Genomic DNA, 9725 nt, shown 5'->3' on the forward strand with positions numbered 1-9725 from the left:
AAAAAAAAAAAAAAAAAAAAAAAAAAGCAGCGGCGGCAGCAGAAGCCCAGCCCGTCGCCCCGCGATGCATGCTAGGACAAGTAGTTCCCCCAATCCCCAAGGCACCGAGTCAGGGAGGAACTCAGATTGATTCTCCCGCAGGGAACTACAATTCCCGTGGTGCCCTGCTACGGAGTTGAAGGGGCGGGACAGAGAGAGCGCTTCGCGCTTGCGCAGGTCGAGGGGCCCGAGGGAGGTGGAGGCGCCCGGGTCCAACTGCTGAAGCGTCTCCATGTGACAGTGAGCGAGGTCTTAACTCCTGGCGCCGCCCGACTCTGGTTCCTGACTCAAAGCGCTGTCCCCCATCCCGGCGCCAGCAGACAACGACAGGCTAGGACGCTTGGTGTCTGGCCGTACCGCCGGAGGAATTGCCTCGGCAGGGTCAGGTGCCTGAGGGACCCTGCGGAGACCCCGGAGTCTCCGGAGAGAGGCGGAGCGGGGATTTCTGTCAGCGCCGGCGTCCCAGAGCGCGGAGACATGAACGGCTTCACGCCTGAGGAGATGAGCCGCGGCGGGGACGCGGCCGCCGCAGTGGCCGCCGTGGTCGCGGCCGCCGCGGCTGCCGCCGCTTCGGCGGGGAACGGGGCAGGGGCCGGCGCCGGGGCTGAGGTGCCCGGTGCCGGGGCCGTCTCGGCGGCCGGGCCCCCGGGAGCGGCCGGGCCCGGCCCTGGACAGCTGTGCTGTCTGCGGGAGGACGGTGAGCGGTGCGGCCGGGCGGCTGGCAACGCTAGCTTCAGCAAGAGGATTCAGAAGAGCATCTCCCAGAAGAAGGTGAAAATCGAGCTGGATAAGAGCGTAAGTGACGGTGGGACGGCCCTTCCCTGCCCACCCCCTTGGAGCTCCAGGAGCGGTGCCGACAGGGATTGTTAGGCGGAGGGTTCAGGGGTCCCCCTAGACCTGGCTGCAGTGCGAACCCGTTGTGTGGTCTCTGGTAGAAAGCAAACAACAAAGTCGCTCCAACTCCGTCCGCCACCCCCAACAGACACATACTTGCACGCCGCGGTTCCGCTCCTCCCCCACCCCTCCTGTCCCCCCCGCCCCCAAGCTGCCTGAGTCCATTCCGCTCTCTGTCTAACCCCTTCCTCCTTCACCGAGATCGGGAAACGAAACAAAGGGGATCGCCGCTCGGAGGGCCGGGAGTAGTTTTCTTGCAGCCCGGCAGCTCCCGGAATGGAGGCGCCTTCTTTGTTTTGCTGCCCTAGCTGGCGTGTGGCCCCAGGGAGTAACTCCCCTCGTGTAGGCAAAAGTGGAGTCATGCAAAGACCAAGGACCTGATAGTGCCGTAGAGAAAGACCCCTTTCCTCGTTCGCCCGAGTATGGAGTGAGGGAAGCCGAGCCCACCCTGCGCCTTGCTGGGAGCGGGGATTGTGAACGATGTCAGCATCTAGCGCAGCTGCTAGGAACGTGGGGAGCACGTAGCCTTTGCGGTTTTGCCATCCCTTTGGCAGTCATGGGGATTTCTTTTTCCGTCCTTTTGCACGTCTGGTTTTTTTGGTTTTTTTTTTTTTTTTTTTTTTTTTAAACCATCCATGAGGTTTTTAGAAACAGCCATTGCCACTTTTCTCTGGCTGGCGGTAAATGAGTAACAAGATGCCAGAACCTAGCACATGTCCTCCATAATTTTAACTTGGATTTAGTTTAGAAGTTAATTTAAAAGACTTAGTCTTTAATCGTTTGGTTTTTAAAAAGGAGTTTAACTGTTAATATATGCAGCCCAATATTTCAGATGTTACCATACAACTCTCAAGACTACGTTTAATTGAAGCTTTCGTAAAGTTTGTGATACTTTATGCCTGTTAAAGGCAAACTTGTGATACTTTATGCCTGTTAAACAGTTCTTTAGTCCTGCTCATAAGAAACTTGTCAAGTAAACTTGAATAATTTCCCATTGCTTTGGTTGGAAAAACGTATTACAAATAAATACATTCATTAAATATTCAGAAGTTTATAATTGAGATTTAAATATATGTAGTGTATGAAATCAGTAGCTCATTTGTAAAAATGGATAGTTTTGTATCTGGATTATAATTTGAATATTGAGAAAGAATAGGAAGCATATATCATGCTACTAAAATGTGCTCTTTAAATAGAAAAAATAGCAGATAGCAAAGTTGTGGGCAACATCATCTTTCCCTTTGTTCAAAAACAGCATGACCTAACAAATCTAGTTCACCCTCACTGCAATTTAATGACAAAATCTAGAGTTGGGATTTCTCATTCTGCTTCTCTGCCTCCCTTCCTGCCCTCCCCACCCCACTCCCCAATCCTCTTAACGGTATCGAGGCTATTGCCAGACGTGGTATGTTCTAACTGAATATAGGATTTTAGCATATAAACATGTTGTTGTCTTAACAATGGCCTGTTTTGACTTTTTATTTTAATAATTCACTGTGCCCTATGCATTTTACTAATACATGGACACATTATATAATCATAAGTAGTCTGTGAAACTTTTCTGTTTCAGGCAAGGCATCTTTACATTTGTGATTATCATAAAAACTTAATTCAGAGTGTTCGGAACAGAAGAAAGAGAAAAGGGAGTGACGATGATGGAGGAGATTCACCTGTTCAAGATATTGATACTCCAGAGGTAGATAAAGTTTCTGTATGTTAAATGTAAATCCTAAATATTCCATTCTGAAACTTCTGTTAAAAGATATGAACAAATTTTAACAATACTTACAGAGAAAAATCTGAAAATGAAAGCAAAATTAAATATAGCCAGTTAACAGGCAGTTGTAGTTTGACTTATGTTTTCATTTGACAGTACTGATAGCTCTGTCGCCTTCTAACTTCTTTTTTTGCTCCCAGTTTTCAGTATTATCTTCAGAAGATTACGGTGTACAATATATTTATAGTTTTGATTATATAAAAGGAATAATGAAATGGAATTAAATAATGTAATTTTGTTATTTAATAATGGAATTACATTTTTATTATGCTAAAATTGAAACGTTATTCGTATCAAAGATAACTATTTAAAAAATTACATAAACTAATTCTTACATGTTTATTTTTTTTCTAGGTTGATTTATACCAATTACAAGTAAATACACTTCGGAGATACAAAAGACACTTCAAACTATCAACCAGACCAGGACTTAATAAAGCACAACTTGTTGAGGTATTTGTGAGTTTTAAACTATTTATATTTTAAATGAGCCTGTTTATACAAAAAAGAGTCATTAAAAACTAAGGAAATTGTTAACGTAGTGTATATAGCAATACATTTTAGTTAGAAAGATCAGTTAATAAAAAATCTATTGTGGAAGAATTTAGTTTCCTAGGAACGTTTGTCTGCCTTTTAAATTCCTTTATGTAACAACCACTCAATGGATTGTATGTAATTTTCTAAGCATTTTTTAATACTGGCTTTCAGAAATTCTGGGTGATAATGTTTTAATTCTCATTCTGAAAGTCTGTTGATTTTAAAATTCCACTTAGTAAACATTTATTGAACACCTGATTGAGACATAATAAAAGAAATTGATAAACTTTGTTGTCTTTATTAGAATTTTTTTTTTAAGTTTTTGATGGACTAGGTCTACCGATTGGCCTGTAAATAGTATTCCTATAACTTGTTGATTTAACTATTTCAGAATTTGTCCTTGTTAGTGTTAGTTTGTTTTACTTGAGCCATCTATGCTTTCTTCACATCTGGAAGATGCAAAGACTTTTATCCAAGGTTTTACTTAGTTTGCTTTGTCGATATAGAACTTCTAGTTTTTTCGTAAATTTTGCAATATGTTTGTTCTCAGGAATTAATAGAACCAAGAAATCTGTGAATCATAATAAGGTGTTTTAGATTTATATATTTATACTTTAATCATTTAAGTAAAAATACTTAATCTATTAGAATAGAAATTAACTGTATAAATGAGTTTTCTCATTTTTTCAGCTTGGGCTTAGTAATGCAACATTTTCTAAAATGTGCATATTAGATAAGGTAAAAGATACAGAAGATACAATTCTTTGACAGAATGCTTTTTTAATGTTAAGATCTAATGTATTGACATTTTAGCCAGAATTTCTTCTTTCCTTCTTACCCAAGCAACAAAAATTCAGTTTTTCTTTAAATTTGATTTAAAAGATCCAGTCCTTTTTAGATTGTACAGTATATTAATATAACCTAAACATAGATATTATCTACCATGATGAAACTATCCATTTATGCAGATACTAATCAAGTGCAAGTTAACTTTGTTTTGGGACAAATGAGAACCAAAGAACTGATTATTTTAAATGTTACATATAACGTACAGTTGACCCCTGAATGACGCAGGGGTTAGGAGCATAGTCAAAAATCCTCATATAACTTGATTCTGCAAAAACTCAACTACTAATAGCCTACTGTTGACTAGAAGCCTTCCTGATAACATAGTCTAACATAGTCAATTAACATAGTTACTATGTCATATGTATTATATATATTCTTACTGCATTCTCAATAAAGTAAACTAAAGAAAAGAAAATGTTAAGAAAATCATGTGGAAAAGAAAATACATTTACAGTATACTGTATTTACTGAAAAAAAAAAAAGTGTGTAAGGTGGACCCTCACAGTTAAAATCTGTGTTGTACAAGGGTCAGAAGTATGTATTTTTTTAAGTGTCCTTGAAATATTTGATAATCTGCTATTTTAAAAGTTATATTATTTCTAAAGCTACTTTCTTCTTTAGAAATAAGAAAAAATCCAAATGGCCATGAGAGTTACAGTTTCCTTAGTCAGGAATGATTCCAGAGTTAGGTGACTGTCCTTAATCTTAATTATGTCTTTAAATCTCTCAATTATCATATGAATAACATTTTCTTTAAGAAGTTTTATCTTCCACATTCTAGATATGCATCTCAGCACCCCAGTTTAGTCTGTTGTATTTCTCTTGGTTGTTGCAGTGCACACGTTAGATTAGCAGAATGAAAAGGCCAGAAAGCAGATAAACATTCTTCAGTGAACGTCTCTCTTTCCTTTCTCATTTTCCATCCATAATCTTTATTCATAAAAACTTTCAAGGAACTTAAAGAGTACTACCAATGAAGGAATGAATATAAGTTATAGCAAATATATTTGTAAGATAGTTTTTAATTTGTATAGTACCAAAATTTTTTCAACTTACATATTTATCCTTTTTCTGTGAGTAGGGTCTACATTCTGTTTTATTTCATTGGTATTTAAAGTTTAAAAATAATTACCTCCTAATGTAGCTTCTAGTTATAAAATTTAAATAAAAGGGAATAACATTCTAATTAATATATATTTAACTGAGTGGGTTGGAGGGTCCTGTGAAATCACACTATCTCTTGTTCATAACATCTTATTCTTACATGCTTTTCATCTTATTGGTATTTTGTTAAATAGTTTGTTTAAAAGAAATAGCTCTTATCACATAGCACTTTTTCTTTTGATGAATGTGTTTTTTACCTAGTATGACATCTGTCAATATCTATAATTTAATTTCAATTTTTTTTTTAATAGATTGTTGGTTGCCACTTTAGGTCTATTCCAGTGAATGAAAAAGACACCTTAACATATTTCATCTACTCAGTGAAGAATGACAAGAACAAATCAGATCTCAAGGTTGATAGTAGTGTTCACTAGAAGAGATGGAATTGAGACTAAGACTTGGATGTTCTGATGTTAAGACTGTTTACTGTTTTTTCACATGTAGAAATGTTCCTTGTGTATTTTTTTACAGAGGATTTTCTCTGGTTTTATTTTCTTTGTTTCTGACTCTAATAATTAGTTGGAAACTCGTGTAAAATGAGCTTTACTAGATTAAAAAATATTTTAAATAAAGGTGATTACTATTATAGTTGCTTCAGTGTATTTTGTGAAGTTTGATTTTTATATTAAACTGACTAGGTACTAGTTTTAATTGAGAGTTTTTTTTTTTAATAATAATATTTTTTTATTATATTATGTTAGTCACCATACAGTACATCCCTGGTTTTTGATGTAAAGTTCCATGATTCATTAGTTGCATATAACACCCAGTGCACCATGCAATACGTGCCCTCCTTACTACCCATCACCATAATTGAGAGTTTAAAGATCATTTTGTTACCACCATTCCTTCCCTCCGCCCCCATAAGAATTTAAGGTTAGGGAGAAGTAACAAGCGTAGCACATTTGCTTTCTCTGGGACAATCTGATTTGGAATTAAAGATATCCTAATGCTGTAAAGTGCTTTTTGGTGCTAATGGGTTTGAAAAATAGACTTCCTTTGGGGTGAACTTCTTTTTGAAATAACATAGAATTAGTATTGTTTCTTTAAATTTTGTCTTAGAGAAAAGGTGTTTATATGCATGAATATAGAAAGAAATTCTGCAGTGCCCTTTAATTTTCAGTCATGTCCTATACTGTTTACATTGCAAATTAAGACTAGTAAGTTGGAGAGATCTAGAAATCTAACAAGATCTTTAAATTTTCATCCATACATAGCTCTGACTTGATTATATTCTGCTTTCTTTTACATTTCATTCTCTGTCAGTTTTCTATTAAAGTTCTCATAATTGCAAATCAAATGTATAGTTTATGACATCAAAACAAAACAACAGCTTCAGTTAATGTCCTTGATGATGGTGCAGATTTTAGGTTGGAAATGGATCAGAATATTAATGTAGCTCAAGTTTTCTCTCAAAGGTTGACATTTGGGCCTGATAATTCTTTACCATGGGAGGCTGTCCTGCGTGTTGTAGTTTTAGCCGCATCATTGCAGTCCACACTAGTGCCAGTGGAGATGTGACAACCAAAACTATCACCAAATGCTGCCAAACATGCCCTGGGAAGCAAAATCACCCATGGTGAAGAACCACTGATGTGGCTAAATCTAAAGTACTGTTTCATTAGAGAGTTAGTCTGTGTATTTTTAAGTGTTCTGAGTGTATTGACAGCTAGAAAATATGGTGAAAAATAATGCACTGGACTTCATTCTTGCCATAATATGTAAAGATTTACAGTTGACCCTTTGAACAATGCAGGGGTTGGAGCACCAACCACTGCATAGTTGGAAATCGACACACAACTTTTGACTCTCCCAAAACTTAATAGCCTACTGTTGGCTAGTAAGCCTCTCCAATAACATAAACAGTCCATATACATCTTGTGTGTTACATGTATGATATACTGTATTCTTAAACTAGAGAAAAAATGTTTTTGAAGTCATAAGAGAAAATAACATTTGCAGTAATTAATGCACACGAAAGAATCTGTATATACGTGGACTCGCATGGTTAAACCCATGTTCAACAGTCAACTGTACTTTATTGATGAGCAGAGACTGTGATAATTGGTATTACAAAATCCTCTCATTTTTGGCATTCCAGAAATCTCTGAGAAATTTTTTCTTAGCTGTACGAAAGTGAACCACATAACTACAAGATGTAGCGGTGGTTTATTTAAAGAAAGTATTACTTACACATTTTTCTCTAAATCTATAATCTGTAAAAAAGTTATTTTTTTAATAAAACTTGACTGTAAGCTTACTTTTTCCTATAAAAACACTGTTCTTGTGAAAGAATCCTGAAACCATTCACTTACATTAAATTACCTGTTTATGGATATAACGTTTAACAGTGTTAATTTCATAGTTAATTATTTGCATAAAATGTAGTTGGATAAAAGTGAAAGAGTTCTGGGTGTTAGTTATGCAATGAAATTAAATCCTTATTAGAGCAATTTAAAACATGAAAAACTGAGAGAACTTCATCAAAGCTTAGGAAGTCAAGATGCTGCAATGTAAAAGTCAGTTTTATATAAAATTTTTAATTATTTGCTATTGGGTATGAAAATTTCACTAGAAATCTTTTTCCCTGTTTATCTCTGAACCAAAAAAAGTAAATGGAAACTCTACCTCTATAAGGCTACAAGTTGCTTATAACATTAGAGCATCAGAAGAATCCAAAATTGTGAGGTAGAAGGAAGAAAACATAATGAGTAGCAGATACTCAAGAAATAAGTCCAGATGGTTTCCTTGTCAAGGAGTTAAATCTGTATTTTTTAAGATTTATTCATTTGAGACAGAAAGATATAGAGAAAGAGCATGAGCAGGGGAAGAGACGGAGAGGGAGAAGCAGAAGCAGACTCCCTGCAGAGGTGAGAGCCCTACACGGGACTTGATCCCAGGACCTGGAGATCATGACCTGAGCCAAAGGCAGACACTTCATCTGAGCCACCCAGGCACCCCAAGTTAAATAAATCTTACATATGCTCACTTTAAAAAAAAAAAAAGTTATTTGGTAGAACTACCTTTTATTGGACATTTAAGAAAAGGCTAAAAATACCTGAAATATAGTACTTTACAAACCAAGCTCTGTATTATTTCTACATAAAGTTTTTTTTTTTAAAGACTTATTTGAGAGAGAGCAAATAAGAGCATGAGTAGGGGGAGGGGCAGAGGGAGAGGCAGTCTCCTCCTGAGCAGGGAGCACTATGCGGGGCTTGATCCCAGGACCCTGGGATCATGACCTGAGCCAAAAGCAGATGCTTAACAAACTGAGCCACCCAGGCACCCCTACATAAAGTTTTTTTTTAATTGAGCTAAAATTAATATGGTAGTATTAACCATTTTAAACTGTATAGTTTGTTGGTATTTAGTGTATTCGCAATGTTGTACAACCACCAGCTCTAATTTCAACATTTTTCATTACCCCATAAAAACACCAATAAAGTAATTACTCCCAATTCCTCCTTCTCTTCATCCCCTGATACCCCTAATCTGCTTTCCGTCTCTGTGAATTTGCCTATTATGTATATATCCTATAAAGGAAATCATATATGTCCTTTTGGGTCTGAATTTTTTTTTCACATAGCGTATGTGTTCAAGGTTCATCCAAGTTGCTGCATATTTATCAGTACTTTGTTCCTTTTAACAGCTGAACAATATTCCATCGTGAGATAGATAGATGATAGATATCACAATTTGTTTATTCATCCATAGATGGACATATTTCCACCTTTGGCAATTAATAATGCTGCTATGAACATTTGTGTGCAAGTTTCAATGTGGACATGTTTGGTAGAGGTTTTCATTTCTTTTGGGTATATATGTAGAATTGTTGAATCACATGGTATTCTATATTTAACTTTTTGAGGAACCTTCAGATTTCCATAGTGGCTGTACCATTTCCATTCCCACCAGCAGTGTACAAGAGTTTCTATTTCTCCAAATTGCCAATACTTGTATTTCCTTTTTTCTTTTTAATTAAAGCCTTCCTACTGGGTGTGAAGTGGTATCTCATTGTAGTTTTTTATTTGTATTTTCTTACTGACATATGATACTGTATATCTTTTCATGTGCTTATTGCTGACTTGTATGTCTTCTTTAGAGAACATTTATTTAAAGCCTTTGCTTATTTTTCAGTTGGATTGCTTGTCTTCTTGTTGCAGGAGTTTTTTTATTCTAGATATGGATATTAAGTCCATATTTTCTCCCATTCTGTGTGTTGCCTTTTCATATTCTTGATAATGTTCTTTGATGCACAAAAGGTTTTAGTTTTTATATAGTCCAGTTTATTATTTTCTTTTGTTACTCATATTTTTGGTGTTGATCTAAGAATTCTTTGCCAGATGTGAGATTATGAAGATTAACCCCTATTTTTTCTGGGTTTTTTTATATATATGAAAATTATAACTTTGGCACTTAAATTCAGGTCATTGGCCCCTTTTGAGTCAATTTTTGTATATAGAGT

The 9725-nt window shown here is 36.7% G+C and overlaps 1 protein-coding gene across 2 annotated transcripts in view; it reads left to right on the forward strand.

The window, feature by feature from the left end:
• SAP30 (Sin3A associated protein 30) overlaps positions 1-5846 on the forward strand; it is a 6840-nt gene extending 994 nt beyond the window's left edge. Inside the window, exons 1-4 of one of the 2 annotated variants that reach the window (XM_040626440.1) lie at positions 71-834; positions 2504-2629; positions 3065-3163; positions 5512-5846. In XM_040626440.1, coding sequence (XP_040482374.1) covers positions 517-834; positions 2504-2629; positions 3065-3163; positions 5512-5634 — 666 coding nt within the window. In that variant the 5' untranslated portion in view covers positions 71-516 and the 3' untranslated portion in view covers positions 5635-5846. Of the gene's footprint in view, positions 1-70; positions 835-2503; positions 2630-3064; positions 3164-5511 lie in introns of those variants that run through there. The other variant, XM_040626441.1, reaches the window with a different exon arrangement.
• Positions 5847-9725: the final 3879 nt, after the last annotated feature.

Source organism: Ursus maritimus, unplaced genomic scaffold (genome assembly GCF_017311325.1).
Source record: "Ursus maritimus isolate PB19 unplaced genomic scaffold, ASM1731132v1 scaffold_11, whole genome shotgun sequence".
Lineage (NCBI taxonomy): Eukaryota > Metazoa > Chordata > Mammalia > Carnivora > Ursidae > Ursus > Ursus maritimus.